Raw genomic sequence first — 19,968 nt, 5'->3', positions numbered from 1 at the left:
TTTGGAGATTAATATGAAAATTAAGGGTAAAAATTAGTTGGGAATAGAATTCCAAGATGAATAGAAGAAGAAGTGCATTAACACATATAAAAATGGAAAAATAAAAAATTATTTTTTTGAAAATGAAAATAGAATTCGAATTTGAAATGCCAAAAAGGATATATTTTATGTATACTTTATTATTACTTCAAAACCAAGCAAAATTATATATATATATATATTTTAAATAAAATAATTAAAAATTTAAAAGGTTAATATACTAGAGAAAGTATTTTCTATTTCTACTAAAATGTAATTTTATACAAATTTTTATCTCCAAAACATTTAATATTTTCAAATCTTGAAAGATAAAATCAAATTTTTTTAAATAAAAAAAATACCACTTCTAACATATATTTTATTCACAAAATAATGTCTCACACTAGTAATTTGCTTAATCCGTTAAAAATGCAACTAATCACCCTATATATATAATATACTCTCATTTACATATCTGTATATATATACATATATATATAGAGTAAAAATAAACTACCATTAAGAAAAGTCACGGAAAATGGAGATACAAAATAATGAAGAGATACAGAGCAAGGCCCGGGATATTGGCACGGCTCAATCAAACCAGGGGAGCCAAATTTACATCGGCATCGTTGTGAGATTGGACTGTGCCAACATCTCGACTGTGGTTGAGTTGAGTTGAATGATTGAAAGTTTAGATTTAGGACTTAGACACTTTGTTGCTTCTGTGGTTACTATATACAATTGTGCATGTAATAAAATATATACGAGTCATCCCACATATAGTTTTCATTGTAATTATCTATATATATGTCTATACATATATACATATATGCGTATATATATAGGGCACTCCGATGAATGATTGAAGAAAACAAGGGTGATTAAAGAACATGGGTGAATCCTCCAAAGATGTCAAATTTGTAATGCACAAATAAAACAAAGCTACAACAAATTTCCAGCAATAACAAAGCAAATCAATGGCAAAACCCAGAGGGAATTTTATATTACTTTTGTCGTCTCCTTATTCTTTTTCATTTCTCCATAATCTTTCAATTTAGATCTCTAACCTTTTCCACTTGTAGCTTTATCCCTGCCATTTTTTCCTACACTTTACATGTTAACCCTCTCCTTTTAAATGCTGAGTGATCTTCTAGTAAGTCATAAGGAGGCTTTGTGACTGATTGCAGCTACAATGGCCAATCTTGGTAGGAACCTGGAAACTCTGTTGGACCAGGACAAAGAAGCAGGTATGAGGAAAACAGAAGTACCTCCGCCTTGGAAAAGTATTCCAGGACATGGCCTTGAGTACAGCAATCTCTCTTACAGTATCTTGAAGAAACAGAAGAAAGATGGTGTGTGGATCACCAAAGAAGCTTATCTTCTCAATGATATTTCTGGTCAGGCTATGAGAGGAGAAATCATGGCAATCGTAGGTCCTAGTGGTGCAGGAAAATCCACATTTCTTGATGCATTGGCTGGTCGAATTGCGCTTGGAAGTCTTGAAGGATCTGTTAAAATTAATGGAAAACCAGTTAGTATATATACATGCCTCCTATTTGTGGATCTTTAACTCAAATTTTGTTCAATGGTATAAATTTTTTTGCAGGTAACTACCAGCTACATGAAGATGGTTTCATCTTATGTAATGCAAGATGACCAGCTGTTCCCCATGTTAACAGTTTATGAAACCTTAATGTTTGCGGCAGAGGTTAGACTTCCTTCTTCCATGTCCAGGAGTGAAAAGAAGAAGAGAGTTCATGAGCTCCTTGACCAACTGGGTTTGCAGGTAACTCTTCCTTTATGTCTCAATTTCACCAGACAGAAAGGAAACTAAAACAAATTAAAGTGAAAAACTAACAATACGTGGGCTCTGCAGAGTGCAGCACATACATATATAGGGGATGAAGGAAGGAGAGGAGTTTCGGGAGGAGAAAGGCGAAGAGTGTCTATAGGAATTGACATTATCCACAAGCCATCATTGCTGTTCCTTGATGAACCTACCTCAGGTCTTGACTCCACAAGCGCTTATAGTGTAGTTGAAAAGATTAAGGAAATTGCCCGAAGTGGCAGCATTGTTCTGATGACAATCCACCAACCTTCTTACAGAATTCAAATGCTATTAGACCGAATCACAGTTTTAGCCAGGTAATATATACAAACCTTTTAGCATTTGATGATGGGAAGTAGACAATACAGGCTTTCGTGCATCTACTTTACAACCATGTTATGAATTTTAATTCATGCTTAAATAACAAGAAATTTTGATTGCAGGGGTCGATTGATATATACAGGAAGCCCAGCTGCTCTTCCTACTTACCTATCTGGATTTGGGAGGCCAGTGCCTGATGGTGAGAACAGCCTGGAGTATCTTCTAGACGTGATCAAAGAGTATGATGATTCCACAGTCGGGCTAGATCCCCTGCTGCTGTACCAATGTAATGGAATCAAACCTGATCAAGTGGCTAGAACTCCAGTTCCAAAGACACCAAGAACACCGAGGACTCCTTATATGAAGACACCCAGATCCAGGCTGGCAATTAGCCTTCGAAGCCAAGCATTCTCAATTGGAGACAGGACATCTCGAGGAGACTCTATCCAGTTTGGCTCTTATGAACAGGATGATGAAGATGAATTTGATAACTCATTGGAACGCAAAAGCAAAATTGCCCAGACACCCATGAGCATGCAGAGTGGTACATATAATCCACGCTTAGCTTCTCAGTTCTATAAAGACTTCCCCGTCTGGCTTTACCACGGTGTTGTTGGGACTCCTCGTCGTCCACCATCATGGACTCCTGCTAGAACTCCAGGAGTAACACCTGGGAAAACACCAGGAAGAAGCTTTTCTTCAGGTCAATACACAACACCACAGCTGAATCTTCTTAGGCCTAAAACTCCTCTTGTTTCCAGTCCATCATCAGGCCCATATTCTCCTTCTGAGGAGTTTGATGAGATAGATGAAGAGGTGCTTGATGGACCAGACCACGGTCCTAAATTTGCAAATCCATGGCTACGTGAGGTTGCAGTACTCTCATGGCGCACAGGGCTTAATGTGATCCGAACTCCAGAGCTGTTCCTGTCACGTGAAATTGTCCTGACAGTCATGGCATTGATTCTTTCCTCGCTCTTCAAGGACCTAGATGATGATACTTTTAAAGCCATTAACAAGCTTCTCAACTTTTATATCTTTGCAGTCTGTCTCATTTTCTTTTCCTCGAACGATGCAGTTCCTACTTTTATTCAAGAGAGGTTCATCTTCATTAGAGAAACTTCACACAATGCTTACCGTGCTTCCTCTTATGTCATCTCCTCCCTCATCGTTTACCTCCCGTTTTTTGCTATCCAAGGTGTCACATTTGCCGCCATCACCAAAATCCTACTTCACCTTAAAAGCAGCTTTTTCAACTTCTGGATTATCCTTTATGCCTCGCTTATCACCACCAATGCTTATGTGATGCTTGTTAGTGCGCTGGTGCCAAGTTACATCACAGGTTATGCTGTTGTTATTGCAACCACAGCTCTCTTCTTCTTGACTTGTGGCTTCTTCTTAAAGAGAAGTCAGATACCTATTTGGTGGAGATGGCTCCACTACATTTCTGCAATAAAGTACCCATTTGATGCATTATTAACAAATGAATTCAAAGGGAAAAGGCATTGCTATACCGGAGCTGCACAGGATCTTTCACCAGGTCCTCTAGGAGATATACAGATCAGCAACCTGCACAAGCAATCTCCAGAACTAGGATTGAACTGTACCTTGATTGGCCAAGATATCATATCCACCATGGGCATTCAACTGGATAATATCTGGTACAATGTCCTCATCTTGTTGGCTTGGGGGGTTCTCTACAGACTCTTCTTCTATGTGATACTCAGATTTTACTCCAAGAATGAGAGGAAATGACGTGACTCTGTACTTGATTCTGTTTGAATTTCACCAGATTTTGTATATCATCGGTTCATTACCTTTTATACATTTCTTCTTAATTTTCAAGAAAATGACAATTTGATGGGCATAAAATAATAGGAATTATTCAGTCCAATGAAAGACAGATCATCCAACCAGGAAACTAAAAAAGTCTACATGATAAAAGAAAAGGAAAAGGGAACATGGTTATACCATGCTTTGATTGAGATGCAGCACAATATGTTACAGACATTCCTTCCATGTCCAAAATTCATACAAAAGCCAAGACCAAATAGAAAGTACTAGAATCAAGTTCCTGGTATATAAGTTAGCCTGTTACTGGGTAGCATGCTGTGCAATCTTCCTCTCAAGTGCATTTTTATCTGCCCCTACTACCTTGTCAACCTCCTTGCCTTTCTTTATAAAGAAAAAGGTAGGAACACTGCTAATATTCCAGAGTGCAGCCACATCCCTTGCCTCATCAATGTCAACTTTCAAGAAAACTACTTTTGGGTATTTTGAGGCTGAGCTCGTATAAATAGGAGAAATCATTCGGCAGGGGCCACACCATGTTGCAGTGAAGTACAGGATCAACAGACGAGATGTCTTCTTGGCAGCGTTCACCTTGGATTCTAGTTCATTTACAGAGTGAATCCCAATAACTTGCCCTATCAAGCCCCAAAGAAGCATTATAAGATAATAGCATTTTGATGCACAAAACAGCATAAAATTATGTCCAAGAAAACATGATTAATAGTCTATATGTGAAAATCAATCAAGAATAAGAGGTTAAAGCCACATAATTGAACAACTAGCATATCCCTGCAGAACTCTAGATATTACTACATTAGAAAGCCCTTATCTCCTCCTCAACATCCAACAGAAAACTCCAGCTAGATGCAAAAATTATCTTAATTTGTTTTCCTCAGAACAGCTCCCTTACTTTGAAACTACAGCCTACAAAATATATTTAAGAAATTCCTGTAATTATTTCAGGCAAGAACCAGGGAAAACTAAGAAACCCTATCTTCATAAGGTTTTACTACTCAACGAATAACTTCATAATTGAGCAAATCATCACCAGAAGCTGCTTATGGAGGTTACAGGGGGTACAGAATGTTTATACAGCAAAAGACTGCACCGAAAGACATGAAGAGGTTCCATAGATATCTCATGGCCAAAAATATCATGCTATCATAGATATCGTCTTTTCACTGGGCGCTTCATGATCTTCTACATTACAGATCCTATGCTTTTGCATTAAAAAATATAAATGGATATTCCTCGGAGAAAAAAATTAAAATCAGAAGAACTACACTGGCACACTAATGTAAGAGCACTTTGCAAAAGTAAAAACAAAAATAAAGAACCAAGAAATAGAAAATACACAGAAAACTCTTTCCAGAAATGATGCACCCCTCACAGAAGAAACATTTGGCTAAGGATTAAAATCTACATATAGCATACAACCTAAGACACATGTGAAGGAAAGATACTAAAATACTTACCATCACTTAAAGCAGCTGAGGCTTCCTGTTCCTGCATAATTTGAAAAGTGGGTATATATAAGCTTTAGATAGGGTTCAATTAAATATGATATGAATAGCTAATCGAGTAAAACATAGAGGTTAATAACGGAATTCTCAGTAATATAGACACATATCTGACTCTTAATCAGCACTGGAGACTCTAACTCAGCCTCCACTAAGCGCCAATTCATTAAACTTAAAGTTGCTTCATACTATTAAATAGAGAACGATTAGTTCAAGAAATCATTTGAATGTTCATAGTTGTGTTAAATTGTTTTGTGAGAAAATTTTGGAGGTAAATCTTCTTACCCATAATAGTTGAGTTTTGGATTTAGATTAATGTAACTTATATACTCTTCTAAGACAATTTAAGTTTGAAGGTGAAAAACAAATTTATCTGCCTCAACATTATCTTCAGCGAAAACTCCAAGGACAAAATATAACAAGAAGACTTTCACTTTTTTTTCTCAACAATCAATTTCATAACCGAAGGCTAAAGCTAAATATCCTTGATAATCTCAACATATCAACCAAACACATATTGACTACCCAGTAACCATATTTCAATCATCGCAAACTCCAATTGATCTATGGATTCCTCGTAATTTGATAACTTAACCAAATATAATCTCATCTCTCAAGAGTTAAGTAGACAAGATTCATCCCTTTAAAGAGATAAATCCTACATGAAGAATAGATAGCCTCCTAAGTAGCTAAAATGAAATTTCTAGTTTTTTTTTCATGTATTTCTACTTTGTAATATATACATATAGGTTTCCTTCATGCAAAGATTAAAAGCTTGATCAGGAATAGAACAAATATTTTAAACCTTGAAATGTTATCCAGAAAATTTTCCAATTTTGTCAGCAGATATTAGTCTAAATGAACACAGCATGGACCGAAATTTCAAATTGGGATCAGTTCATCCATCTAAAATCCCTTTATCAGAAGTGCCTATATTGACGACTCAAACCAAAGACATACTAACTCAAGCAATCTATCCTCGACAGAAAAACCATCTTCCCACTAACAGTTGAAGAACTGAGCTAACACTGCCAAACACAATAAAGTTCTGTATTTCTACTTTCAAAGAGATGTTCATTATGTATATTATGCCACCTGAAGAAAGGTTGTGCATAAATCGATATCATGTGGTACATCCTAAATGAACTTCCTATGCAAAACGAGAACATGAAACTATCAACTTACTTGAGCCTCTTCCCTCTGTCGCCTCTCACGGTCAGCCCTCTTCACCTCCACTTCTTTCCGCATGCGTTCATATTTTCTGCGATGTTCTTCAATTTTGTGGACATTGGGTTCAACCTGCAGGATCAAATTTCATAATTAAAAGCAAGCTCCTATAGCAACCTTAATCAGAGAAAAGCTTCATCTAAATTACCTTTTTAAGCGCCAAACCAATCTCTTCATCGTAGTCCAACTTTGATGCTGTATGAAGGTCACTTGCTGCCGCCTCCCATTGGCCCAACATTGCTCTTGCAAGTCCTCTCATTTTATATCCTTTTGCTGAGTCAGGGTTTATCTATTACATATAAATACATCTCTTCAGTTTGTTAAACCCATCTAAGTTTCAAACAAGACAATAAGCAAGTTTATCCCATTCTTCTCTAATCCAATTGAAACTTTGTGCAGTATAAACAGATTTAGGTATTGGAAGGAAAAGTTGCAAACTTGTAAAGCAGCATCAGCATCACGAATTGCAGCATTTGGTTTCTTCAGTTGAACAAAGACACCAGCTAAAAATCCAAAGATATCAGCATTTCATGAGAATGGCACACTGAATATAGCCAAGAAGGATTTCTCTTTAACAAGAGATGCAGGCAGGACGAAAATTGTAAGCACATAAAAAAGGCTTCAAATTTACCTCTAGTTGCATATAATATTGCTGAAGTTGGATTCAACATGATTGCTTCAGTTAGATGATACATGGCTTCATCCAATTTACCTGAAAGTTAGAATAGTTTATAGAAAACCACAATAGTTAAATTTCTAAAAAAATATTAACAATTACAAGTTAATCTTGCCTTCGGAGATTGCATTCACGGCTTTTATCTTTTCCAATTGTGCACCATCTCGGTTTTCCTCCGGAACCTCAACTGAAGGGTTTCCCATCTGTATTGAAAGAGACTGGGCATAATAAATTACCAAAATAGGAACCTACTGGTTTTTGTATCCAACCAAGATAAACATGATAAGCTTAAAACAATCTCCATAAACTCTTCTTCTCCCACTCACCTTTTGGGGAGGATCATTATCGGGCTCAACAGCATCTGTGTCATCCAACTCGATATCAGACTCAAAAATTTCATCATCATTTTCACTTTGGAAACTATGTTTCTCATCATCAAAATGTTTACTAGAGTCTGCCATGTCTACACCACTTTTCTCCTGCATAGGTCATATGGTTAGCAAGGGTAAATTTCACAATACAAAATGGTAAAATCAGCAAGTAAATTTCACATACAACGTGGCAAAATCAGGATCCTAGAATTATTTTCTGAGAAATGATCATGGGTCTGTAACGATGTCTTCAAACATTGGAAATAACTAATGTTACTTTGTAGAGCTACCGAAGTCAGCTAGTCAAAGCACAACCTAACTATTTATAAGAAACAACATGTTTTCAAGAGGAACCCAACCAACACTTTCAAGTTACTATCCATTTTTAAGAGGACGAATCTGTATATTTTCTGAATGCACCATATAGGACGGACAACTGAATGAAGCCACCAGAAGAAGAAATAATAGGAAAATATGTTAAGCGAATGAAAACATGGCGGGTTAAATGTTGAAAGCATAACTGTAGACCCAAGATTGACCAGCTGAAGCATGAAGAGACACGCATATTGATTCCACAAGGCGTTAAAAGCAAAATAAGCCTATACCTGTTGCACTATCTAAATTGATAATAAAGGTAACATATTATAATCATCGACTTCAACTGATGCCCTCTAGGATGCCAAAAAGAAAACCACCAAACTTAATAGAATTTCAACATAATCATAAAACAAGTAGAAGTCAACAAATATTTAGAGCAAAAAAAAAAAGGGAGAGAGATTAATCTCTTAAACATAGAATTCTTGATTAGCCTGAAGTTTATTTAAAAAAAAAACGATATTATCTTTATTCACAAGATTCCGCTCGCAACCAAGCAGGACTTCGTGAAATGCAACTGGTAGGTCACTTGACCTTGCTCATAATACATTTATGAATCCAAAAGCTATACTATAAGATAATCTAAAACACTTGAGCGCAACAAGATTGAAAACCCAACCAAAAAAAAAAAAATTAACTAACCGTTTTCTCTCCCTGCGGAAGTCGGGCGCCCAACCTACAAACCAGAACAAAAAACCACTTAATATATATATATATATATGTGTGTGTGTGTGTGTGTGTAGATATATATATGTTGGATTCATATCTTAATCTGCAGCGAGATTACCTCTGGAGATAGTTTCTGAAGAAGGAAAGAGACGGGTCGTGTAGAATAGAAGGTTCAAGATTGCACCGATCTACAAAGACCTTTAGGTCCGCTATTTTAGTAGCATCCATAGATATACAATGCTTATCTCTATCTCTCTTCTAGAAGTGTTTTTTCCTTGTCGATTTTCGAATTTCTTCTTTCTGTGCAGAAAGAGAATCGAAGATTGTGGAATCTAAGAACTGAACTATCGTACTTGATATGCCAAAACTGTTTCTAGTGACCCGGTGAATAACGTCGTAGTAATTTTTGAATGATAGGTGATTAAAGAAGACGAATTGCGGCAGTGCGTACCTTCAGTTCTGATCCAATTTCTAGGCCATTGACAAAAGGATTCTACCCATGGTAAGTTAAATTAGATCTCACCGATCAGAAAATTTCATATCTTTTTCTTGGAATCTGATTCCCGGGCTTCTCATATCTCCAGCGGTTTGCTATCAACAAAATCTCCCAAAATTTCTTCCCAGTGGATGTATATTTATTTATTCTGTTAGTACTACAAAATTGATAATGACGGGCTTCGAAGGTCCGTTAGATGCCCGTTAAATATTTGGCGGTGAGGATCACCCGTTAAATATTTGACGGTGAGAATCATCCGTTAAATTATTAGTGATCGGACGGGAGTTTAATATTAACAGCAATGACAATACACAGTTGTCTAGGAGGTAGCATTAGCCATAATGGTAGTGAGGATAATGATTCTATTGATAAAAGTTTTGAGTGGCAATAGGCATGATAGTAACAGAAATAGATAATATTAGGGTATTGTTTGAATGATAGTATATATATATATTTTTTTTTTTTTGTATTTCTAACTATATTTTATTTATAATTTTTTAGTAGTTTAATTAGTGTTATTTTTTTTTTATGTTTTTAAATTATTTGTGATTTTATGGCAGTTTGATTATTATTTTTTATTGTATCCTTAATTATCTATATTTAGTTATATATATACATAAATTTATATATTTATGTATGTGTTTATATATTTAATTATATATAAATACATGTTTATAATAATTTAATTATAAATATACATGTATGTAGTATTTTAATTATATATATATAATATTTAATTGTGTATATATATATATCTCTCTTTAGTTATATATATTTGCATATTTTTATATTTAACATTACATATTTTTTTAATATTTTTTTTTATTACTATATACAATAAAATATATGCAAAATAAACAATCTATTTAAATATACAACCATATCATACTGTCAATCCAAACAAAAATAGTTGTTAGTATCAAACATTAATAGATTATCATCCAAATATGTTTAAATTTAAACATTGATAAATCTTGCATATAGCAAACCGTACCTAACATTAATGAATCATTATACAATTCATACAATCAGACCCCATAAATGGAGCGTTGTTCATAGAAATAATGATAGTAGTAAGAACACGTTTGATAGCCATAGAAGTATGGCATGTGTTTGTAACGAATGTGACAGTAACAATAATAACATATATAAGAGTAATTATGATGGTTGTATTTTTGTTAAGCATCAAAAATGGAATAAAAAGTTTTAAATAGTTTTTTTATGATTTATAGAACACAACCTAGTTGAATGCATAGTGCGTTCATTAACATATAATTGGGTATAATACTATTATACCTAAAAGATTATGATATGAATATTTGGTGTGTAAAGTTAGAGTATTATCTACTTATTTGTATTGTTTTATCTACGAAACTAAATATAACCTAATTAATTTAATGAATCCTATTTAGGGAGAGAGTAAGGAGGGTTTAGACTTTTGCTTTTTAAATAGAATTAATGATTGTCATCGAGAGAAGTAATGTTCATTTTTATATCTGTAACGCTCCGTTTTTTTTTTTTTCCACGGCGTAAGATAAAACAATCATGTGACCCAACATGCAAATCCCATGCCAATTGCATTACACATAAAGAAAACTTGTCCGCAGTTTATTATTCATACCCAATGAAAAGTTAAAATTCTACATATACATCAAATGACAACACCATATCCCACATCTTCAGAAATCAGTATCCATACTAAGATAACCTTTTACAGACTACAACCCGCCACAAGGAAAACCCTTGCCCTATGGTGCTAAAGACTAGGCTCCGTAACCAGCAACTCGGATCCTGGCTTCATCCCTACTTCATCTGTTAACGACAAGAAGTGAGTTCACATAACTTAATACGATAAAAATCAAGTTGCAGGTATAATATGCAGTGATAGAAAATTTAGTATGTCTATATGCATTTCTCTTACACAACCCAAGTCGTACCATGGAACCACCCTACAACTAACCGTCATTAACCTATCCCGAAAGACCAGTTATGGTTATCAATACACCTACAACAACAGCAAATCCAATACCCCCATAGGTACCCTATCCATACCACCTACATCCTGCCTCAACACTACCCTAGTCCAGCACCAGCCCCACTCATCCCGATAGACCCTTCGTGTTGCATACCACACGTGACTCCCCAGCCAGAGTTACATCCCGAGCATCCTTGTTCACATTCCACCAATATCGACTACTCATATTCAATTTTTCTACCCCTCAACCCTAATAGGCCACACACACACACGCTGACACCATTATCTCACGTCACCAACATCGGCGACTTATACTCGCTCCTCCTCACCTCGACCCCAATAGGCCACACACGCACACAAACACCATCACCTCACGTCACCAACATCGGCGACTCATACTTCCTCATCCACCTCTCGACCCCAATGGGCCACACACACCAATACCATTCTCTCACGTCACCAACATCAGCGACCCATACTCACTCCTCCACCTCTCGACCCTATTAGGCCACACACACACAGGTACCATTAGCTCACGTCACCAACATCGGCGACTCATACCTACTCCCCTGCCTATCGACCTTATCAAGCCACACACACACCAACATTTCACGCATACGCCAGCGATGTTCCCTCGTCAACCTTTAAACTTACAGCAGTTATACCAACCTATATCCCCTTTCCACACTCCCACTACACAACTACCAACACGCCTCTACTCTTCCACTCTAAACCACACTCTACGATCCCCTCCGATGCCATCCCAATCTCTAGCAACTACACTCTCCTCTCCCTCTAACCCTACTTTTCCCTACAGTCATAATACACCCCTTCCCTCACTCGATTCTTTTCATACACCAATTCCTATTTCATAGTCCCCTCCATCGCACAATCTGGAACTCCCCTCTCCCTCATAGCACTCACGGCCCGCTTCCCTTATTCGTCTACCTCCCAGGGGCTATTTGAAACATTCCAACTCACTGTCACAATCACCGACACTCATTCATCTCCCTCACCGAAGACATTCTTCTTTCTCCTTCCGCACGTGACTCCCTCCACACCCCCGCTCACACACACGACTCTCTTCGTCATCTGTAACGCCCACACGCACCAAATTCCTCACTCATTTTTCCGCTCAGTGGTTTGTGCTCACACTCACCTCACCCAACCTCTACTCTTTCCCACGGATCTCCCACACGCCCCGACGTCGCCATCCCCTCCATCACCAAAGACATTCTTCATTTTCCTTCCGCACTTGACTCCCCTCGTAACTCCCGCTCACACACACGACACTCTTCGTCATCTGTAACGCCCACATGCACCAAATTCCTCTCTCATTCTTCCGCTCAGGGGCCTTCTGTTCGTGCTCACACTCACCTCACATAACCTCCACTCTCTCCCATGGATCGCCTGCACGCCCCGACATCGCCATCCTCTCCCTCACCGAAGACATTCTTCCCTCTCCTTCCGCACGTGACTCTCTTCGCAACGTCTCTGCCATTTCGTCATACACTCCACCGTCTACCTCCACCTCTCAGCTCCGCCACGCCACATCCGGCCTACCTGGACTCCGCAACCTACAGATAACCTTATAACACACATAAAATCGACACAACTAAGATTTTTACCATACCTCCCATTTTCGTCTTCCTTCTGCCGATCGCACCGTCACCGTCCACTGTCTTCTTCTCTCTCCCTTCTCGCTCCTCTCCGCTCTGACTCCTCTCTCTCTCTTTCTGGAACCTTCTTTCCTCTCCTCTTTCCTCCTTCCCGCTCTCTTCTTTCTGTGCTTTTCTCTTTCCTTCCTTTTTTTTTTCTTATTCTCTTTTTATACTCTACTACCACACATCCTGGTCGTCTATCCCCTCTCCCCATCTGCACAAATCCTAGCAGTCCATTCCTCTCTACTAATCTATTCTACACTCTCCATTTCACTATTCCCTCTCCCTTTTATTTTATTCACATATTTATCTCCTTATATATATATATACACACAAATATATCCCTCCCTTTCTCAGTTACTACAATATCTGCTATGTTTAATAAAATCATTCACTTGTATTTACTTACTATATTCATTTTTCTTGTAGTTTTTTATACATATCACTTATTTTGCTATTTATTGTTTATTTAATTATCTTAAAATTATATAAATAAATATTGTTATTTAAAGAAGTACTATGAGTAAAAAGATATTAAATAGCTATAGTAATAATAATAATAATAATAATGTGTTATTATTATTATTATTAGTACAGTCCATATAATGTTATTTTCAGTAATTATTTTAGTGCATTTGATTACAATAATAATTTTGGTTAACTTTTTTAATCAAATTAATTAAATAAATAGTAGAAAAAAACATAATTTGTACCAAAAATTACCACGAATATCATCATTGTTAGGATTAAAACCCCGTTTAGCCGGTGAATTGAGAGTCAAAATACCTCAATTAAAAGGTTTATATCATACAAAATTATATTTTTATAAAGTTGTATAAAGTAATTTAATTATTTACATACTATTGTAATATGATTAGTATGTACTTTCTGTCCTATATGTACGCTATACGAAAGTCTATTTCTTTTCATAATTTTGTAATTCATATTCTTTTATTTAAAATATTCTCTTATACTCTTCTGACACTACTAAAAATATTCATCATTTTCTTTTTTCCTTTCACATTTACTTCCTTCGGTCCAACATAGCGTAAAGGATCTGCCTCTCCATATGCTTTTAAATTACCTTCAAGTTGGACCATTTAATATTGCAGCGGGTTATGGGCTTTCTATATCCAATAACGTGGAATAAAATTATATTATAATATGTAAGATACAGTATTTTTAATTTATTTCCTATAAACTTGTATAGTTAGCTTGTAATAAATTTCAAAAAAAAAAATGAAATGTATTTTGTTAATATGTTTGATTTATAAACTTTACAAGTATGTAATAAAAAAGGATACAACTTCTGAACTTATATAAATGTTAAAAAAATAAAAAAACCCCCAGCAAAATCTGAAATACTTCATAATCAGAAGCAAATTTTGAATTTAAGTCAAACTGATATTGATCGTCCTCAGCTTATTTGGAAAGCAATCTCCGTCCATAAGGGGAATTATCAAATATTGCAAAATAGAGAAACTTAGAGAAGACAAGTTAAATATATATATATATATGTGTGTGTGTGTATTTTTTAAAAGGTACACGTAGTGCTTATACAACATTATATGGAAGTCACTAAAAGTCACAAGGTGTTCTTGACGTTAATTAACAGATAAAAGGACTCCAATCAACATCGAAGAGAAATGGGAACAAAAAATTGGAGCAGCAAAAGACATATACATTACACTTGGGCTAAATTTTGGAGGTTGAAAGAATGAAGCTTTAAAATTAAGAACAAAAATAATGTTTGACGAGGACGACTCCTTCTTACATATCTAATATAGGGGGGTTCACTCACCGTTTTGGTTTTTCCAGAGAATCCTTCTCTACTGCTAATTCATGGCTGGTACGGGACTAGACCCAGCAGAATTCAAAGAAAAGCTCACAACTTCAGATCCTGGTGGACTACAGTCTGCAGATTTCTTGCTTACACTGTATGGACATGTACTGGTGACCCTGACAAGACAAATATTGCATGTTACGTTTACTAAACTTCAAAGCTCAAAGGCAATTTTTTAGTTTGGTGTCAATATTAGCTTGGTCCAATAAATCCTCATCATTTTACCAAGCTAAATTTACAAGTTTCTAAGATACGTTGATATACTACTGCCAAATAATCAATGCATACCTTTCCTTGCGCTTCTCCAAAAACCTAGCCAAAGATGCCTTACGAGCCTGCGGCAAAGCCACTGCAAACACAGTAATCCTATGTTAGTGATGTCAGAAGCTATGACATAAAAAAGTACTGTAACTCGAAAAGGTATGTTACTGAAATCGAATAGAAATAAACGAAAATGTCATTACCTGATGGAATTATGGTAATAGCAGAAAATCCTGCTGAATTAAAAACTTTGGAAGGCTCTTGTTGGTTGCTAGAAGGTGCTAAGCAGCTAATAGGTTTGACTGTTGATACTTCTTTTACCCCACCAGATCCTCCTCCAGGCTGAGAAACCACATGAGACATTACAACGATAGGACTTTGAACAGCTGAACAAGGTGATGTGCTGTGAGACACGTTCCTGTCATAGCCACCGGCAGTAGAAGGCCGAGCCTGAACTTGAGCCAGAGGATGTGGCTGATTAATATGGTTCACTGAAGATCCATTTCCAGCCAATAACATAATAGCTTGTGCCTGGATAGAGTAGTAAAGAGTCAAGAAGAATATCCTACTAAACTTTTTATAATACAAAACGTCAACATATAGGATAATCATATGAGATTACAATACCTTCTCTGGAGAAACATCATTGTAAACATTCACAGAGCCAGCGTAAAAGATGGTGAGCTGTGCAGGTGCACCAGAAGATTTCGAAGCATATCTAACAATGAAGAAGGCAACGATTTAAACTTGGTCATTCCAGTTATACCATTGTATTAGTAGATTCTTGCATAAATCAGGCTACTAGATGTTATGTACCTGAGATCAGTTGTACCAACAATTGAACTTGATGCAGGAACAACGGAAACTGGAGATGCCATGATTGGAACTCCTCCAAGAGGCTGCGCTTTTTTAACATTACCAATCAAATGTTTTCCATTGGGTGTGAGATGGGATTGAAGAATAGGAGAGCTCATAGACACTGTAATTGTTTGATTTGGTTGGCTGGAGACAGGGAACATTCTCACTTCCTGGGACCGATGAGTGGTGTATGCATCAAAATGTTGCTGCAGCCCATATGCTGTCATCGGATACTGGCTTCCTCCTTGTCTATCAGGACCCGTATTTTTCTAAAACCCCAAAAAGTTTTAAAAAAAAAAAGAGAGAGAATAAACAATTATTTTCAGAAAAATCAAACTATACAGAGTAGCCTACAATCCATAACAATGTCAAAACTTCCTGTCTTATGGAATTCTTGTACTTCAAGTTTCCAAAATAAGGGTCTAAGAAATAAATCAGACTATAATTTCCATGAGATTTAGGAAGGAAATGATGGAGTAAAAATGCTATAGTATCAAAACAAACCTGGAATGCACCATAATATAGTCTCTGTTTAGAATCAAAAGCATCGGAAGTTGATATAGGCATAAACCCAGATGACACAAGAGGATCATTGACAGATTTTCTTGGCCTATCTTCTTGAGAAGTCTTAAAAGAAAGAAACTGAGGAATGGCTGACACCTTATTGGAAAAAGACCACTCCATCCCTGAACCCCTCACAGATGCTGCACCGAAGGAGGAATGAGAAATTTTGTCAGAGTATGATGCATTGGTACTTACGATCCAAACAAAATATTAGATCCAACGTAGTTAAAAACAAAGAGACAATATAATATCAAGGCATCATTTACCTGAAATACCTCAAAACCTAAGAACTAAGCAGGAGATAGACAAATGGTCAAAGAATACAAGATGATCAAATGCCTTTCAAAAACCAAATGCCAAAAAGAATCTTGTCAAACTTGATATAGAAAATTTCTAGAAAGATGTCAGACAGCTGAACTGCAAATCTCAATATGGTTTGTCCATAATTACCGTAAATATCTAGAAAAATCAGAGTCTTGGTCCATTCACTCCAGACTTCAAGAGATGAAACAGACCCTAAATCAGTTTTCAAAAAAAAAAAGATATAAGAACTATACTTACCTATTAATATTTCTATTCCCTTTCAAGGGGAAACGAGCTAATTAATTAACACGTTCAAAATCGATAGAGAAATTGTAAAATACTCTAAAAACCCAAGGTTCACAAGATTTGAATTATACGCCACACGATAAGAAAAAATCAACCCAAATAATTTAATAATTCTATATATATAACGATACATCAACTCTTTCTTTAACACCTTTATATTTTCGGGGTAATTATATTCTAGTGCCTTAAACCCAAAAGTATATTTAGTGTCCCACACCACATGTCCAGGCACTACTTTCCAAAAGGGCACATTTCATATACATTATAAAACTGCAAAATATTGCCTTGTGCTAACAATATTCTATTCACAAAACAATATAATATATGGCATTACCTATTCCCCGGAAAAGGAAAAGCTATTTATTATATGAATCACATTGTTAATTAATATAAAACCATGTTTTTTCTTGCAATACTTAATCATGGAAAGTATTTTTTTTTCTCTTGGCCAGCCTAAGCAGTTAATTTTATAACATAAATATTTGGAGAAACTAGCAAGGCATTATTATTCATTATTAAATAAAATATTTATTAAATAAAAAGAAAATGCCAACTCAACGTGGCATTTTAATATATACCCACATTGCTTAGCACACCCTTATCTTATATACCACCAAAAAGTCCTAATCAATGTTACTATCATATTTCTAAATATTCAGATCTCGAAAATCTAAGAAAAAAAAGATAGGAGTAAATTTTCACCAAATACTGTACAATTACTACCCGTATTTTTCTATATAGCGAATTATGAATTATCCAACAGTAAATAAATTAAAATATATAAAAAAGAAAGAGGGAGATATAGAGAGAGACTACATCAGGTTGACTTTACTTTTTTGGGAAATGAAATACTAATTTGACTTTGGGGTGTCCTTGGCCCGGAATTGTACATTTCAGGCGCACGTTAGCATTTAGTTATGCCAGAATAAAATTATCTTTTACTCGGTAATATCTATTTATTTTTCAACAATTAAAGTATCTATTTTGCTTTATTATAAGGTCTCCTTAGCGTGCAGTAAAGTACCCGTTCCTTACAAGCGCAAATGTTGAAAGTCGAGTTTTAAAGAATAAAATTATTTAACTAAACGAAAATATTTTCCTCGTGTGTCTAACTCTCTCCTTTAAACCACCTGTTTGTTTCTCGAGAAACCGAAGGAAAACAAAACAACGATTTAATGAAAGAGACAGGTCACCCCCGCGGCCCTGCTTCAGAACTAAACTCGGTAATTGCATCAGTCTTCACCTCCAGCAACAGAGAAATACTCAAATTATATACGTATAAACGTATATAGATGATAAAAATTCCAATTAAAACGAAAACAAATTAATAGACGGAAAATTAATTGAGTTTTTACTCAATATGAAAAGAATTCGAACAGAATTAAACAGTATTAGCTTTTCAGGTAAGACAGAAATGAAGAAATAGAACCAATTGAAGAACTGAGCATGAAAAGATAAAACGAAAGAAAGAAAAAGATGAAAAGCAAATATACCTGAATCTTTAGAGCCATCACTAGCTTCCTCCTTGACAGTACCGTGACGATTTTTTGTATCCAAACCGAGAAAGTCTCTCTCCATCATAACCGCAGAAAATAATCACTACAGAGAAGGAATAAACAAACTTAGAATTTCAGAAAACGACGCCGGATTCAACCAGGTACTCTTCTTCCCTGATCCGTCGAAAACCATCCACAATCAAAATGCTTAGATTCTTTGAGCAGAGAAAGAAAGAGAAAAGCAGAGAGAGAGAGAGAGAGAGAGAGGGTCTTTCAAAATGTAAATGCGGAGAGACGGAGCTTTTTATTTTGTTTGAGGCTTTATTATCACATGTGAGATATGGACCGTACGATTAAAAAATAAAAGAAAAAGATTCGTTCTCCATTTATGGCTACCGGCTGGTCCAGTCGCGCACGGGCATTCACCGGTCAAATACCACGTGCGTCACCGAACTGTAAGAGAGTATGATCGTGTTGGCATGAGTGACACGTGGCTGAACACGTGAGTTTTTTTACCACCTCTTATTATTATATTCGCTAGCTTCAGTGTGAGGTTTTGCGTGAGCGAACGATTCACGAGGGAAAATAGTTTTCGGATATTTTTTTAAAATTTCTTTTTAAAAAATCTTCGGTGCTTATCTCTCAGGTGACTTTACCAGGACGGGACAAATAGATTTATGAAGGCGCAATCAAATTGTACCACGTGTCCCTACGTTTTTAACACAGGCTTCTGCCGCTTTTTTTTTTTTTTTTCAAATTTTATTTCAGAAAGTCGATAAATTATTATTTACTTGTCTTTTTTTTGCTCAAAAAATAAAAACTAAATTCGGAAAAACATTTAAAATATAAGAATTTTCAGTTTAAAATACTTTTTTTGTTGTTAAATACAATTAAAATTAAAACTGAAAATAAATATCTATGAAGTATAATTCGTGTTACATTATGCTAATTATATTTTAGATATGTACGTCTATTAATTTATTATTTTTAAATAAATAAATTATGTAAAATTTATCAGATAAATTTTAAGATATTATAATTAATATTATATTTTAATTATATAATAAATCAAAATATAAGATAATTTAATAATAAATTTTTTTCACTATCCTATTTTTAATAATCATCTTATTATGAATATAATAAAAAATTTGAAGAAAACTATATCTAAAGTAATAAATAGTTTTATTAGATTATGTACAATATTCCAAAAAAATAATTGGACATTTTTTCTAATAGATAATTAAAGTGGTTTACTTCATAAAAAAATATTTTTAATTTAATAATTAATTCAAAAGACAAGTGATTAAGAAAGATAAAGTGATTTGAACCCTGAAACTTTTTTAAATTAATAAATTTTTATTTTATTATAATTTTATTACTATATATTTATTATTATCTTATTA

At 35.3% G+C, this 19,968-nt stretch overlaps 3 protein-coding genes across 4 annotated transcripts; 1 reads left to right on the top strand and 2 right to left on the bottom strand.

The window, feature by feature from the left end:
- Positions 1-1,213: 1,213 nt before the first annotated feature.
- On the top strand, positions 1,214-3,925 carry LOC110823370 (ABC transporter G family member STR-like). Its single transcript, XM_022053742.2, has 4 exons — positions 1,214-1,552; positions 1,628-1,807; positions 1,898-2,166; positions 2,293-3,925. Exons 1-4 carry the CDS (start codon positions 1,214-1,216, stop codon positions 3,923-3,925), a joined length of 2,421 nt encoding a protein of 806 aa, XP_021909434.2.
- A 184-nt stretch (positions 3,926-4,109) lies between these two features.
- Positions 4,110-9,433, bottom strand: TDX (tetraticopeptide domain-containing thioredoxin). Of its 2 annotated transcripts, XM_088210795.1 has the most exons (11): positions 9,251-9,433; positions 8,918-9,099; positions 8,773-8,806; positions 7,711-7,863; positions 7,500-7,587; positions 7,340-7,420; positions 7,147-7,211; positions 6,857-6,997; positions 6,667-6,780; positions 5,437-5,467; positions 4,110-4,596 (listed from the first exon to the last, which is right to left on the bottom strand). In XM_088210795.1, the coding sequence occupies exons 2-11, from the start codon at positions 9,025-9,027 to the stop codon at positions 4,265-4,267; spliced, it is 1,149 nt and encodes a 382-aa protein (XP_088066921.1). In that variant the 5' UTR covers positions 9,028-9,099; positions 9,251-9,433; the 3' UTR covers positions 4,110-4,264. The 2 variants fall into 2 exon arrangements, with proteins under 2 accessions (XP_088066921.1, XP_088066920.1); XM_088210794.1 differs by having other exon boundaries at positions 8,918-9,433.
- A 5,052-nt stretch (positions 9,434-14,485) lies between these two features.
- JAZ3 (jasmonate-zim-domain protein 3) lies at positions 14,486-18,865 on the bottom strand. Its single transcript, XM_022055889.2, has 7 exons — positions 18,560-18,865; positions 16,398-16,597; positions 15,852-16,162; positions 15,663-15,753; positions 15,239-15,566; positions 15,063-15,123; positions 14,486-14,890 (listed from the first exon to the last, which is right to left on the bottom strand). Exons 1-7 carry the CDS (start codon positions 18,645-18,647, stop codon positions 14,767-14,769), a joined length of 1,203 nt encoding a protein of 400 aa, XP_021911581.1. The 5' UTR covers positions 18,648-18,865; the 3' UTR covers positions 14,486-14,766.
- Between the last annotated feature and the right edge of the window lie 1,103 nt (positions 18,866-19,968).

The sequence above is a fragment of the Carica papaya genome, chromosome 9, assembly GCF_054855325.1.
Source record: "Carica papaya isolate Zhongbai chromosome 9, ASM5485532v1, whole genome shotgun sequence".
NCBI lineage: Eukaryota > Viridiplantae > Streptophyta > Magnoliopsida > Brassicales > Caricaceae > Carica > Carica papaya.
The sequence above is the reverse complement of the archived record's forward strand: the minus strand, read 5'-3'. Positions and strand labels throughout refer to the sequence as shown.

Bases quoted from the DNA above. Each gene is read 5' to 3' on its own strand.
- LOC110823370 (XM_022053742.2), top strand. From the start codon at position 1,214: ATGGCCAATCTTGGTAGGAACCTGGAAACTCTGTTGGACCAGGACAAA. The intron at 1,553-1,627 runs GTTAGTATATAT...ATTTTTTTGCAG, and splicing joins TTAAAATTAATGGAAAACCA to GTAACTACCAGCTACATGAA. The intron at 2,167-2,292 runs GTAATATATACA...TTTTGATTGCAG, and splicing joins CGAATCACAGTTTTAGCCAG to GGGTCGATTGATATATACAG.
- TDX (XM_088210794.1), bottom strand. From the start codon at position 9,027: ATGGATGCTACTAAAATAGCGGACCTAAAGGTCTTTGTAGATCGGTGC. The intron at 7,864-8,772 runs GTTAGTTAATTT...TGACCTATGCAG, and splicing joins TTCCGCAGGGAGAGAAAACG to GAGAAAAGTGGTGTAGACAT. The intron at 7,212-7,339 runs GTAAATTTGAAG...TTGGATTTTTAG, and splicing joins AATATTATATGCAACTAGAG to CTGGTGTCTTTGTTCAACTG.
- JAZ3 (XM_022055889.2), bottom strand. From the start codon at position 18,647: ATGATGGAGAGAGACTTTCTCGGTTTGGATACAAAAAATCGTCACGGT. The intron at 16,163-16,397 runs GTTTGTTTTGAT...TTGGGGTTTTAG, and splicing joins TATATTATGGTGCATTCCAG to AAAAATACGGGTCCTGATAG. The intron at 15,754-15,851 runs GTACATAACATC...CTTCATTGTTAG, and splicing joins GTTGGTACAACTGATCTCAG to ATATGCTTCGAAATCTTCTG.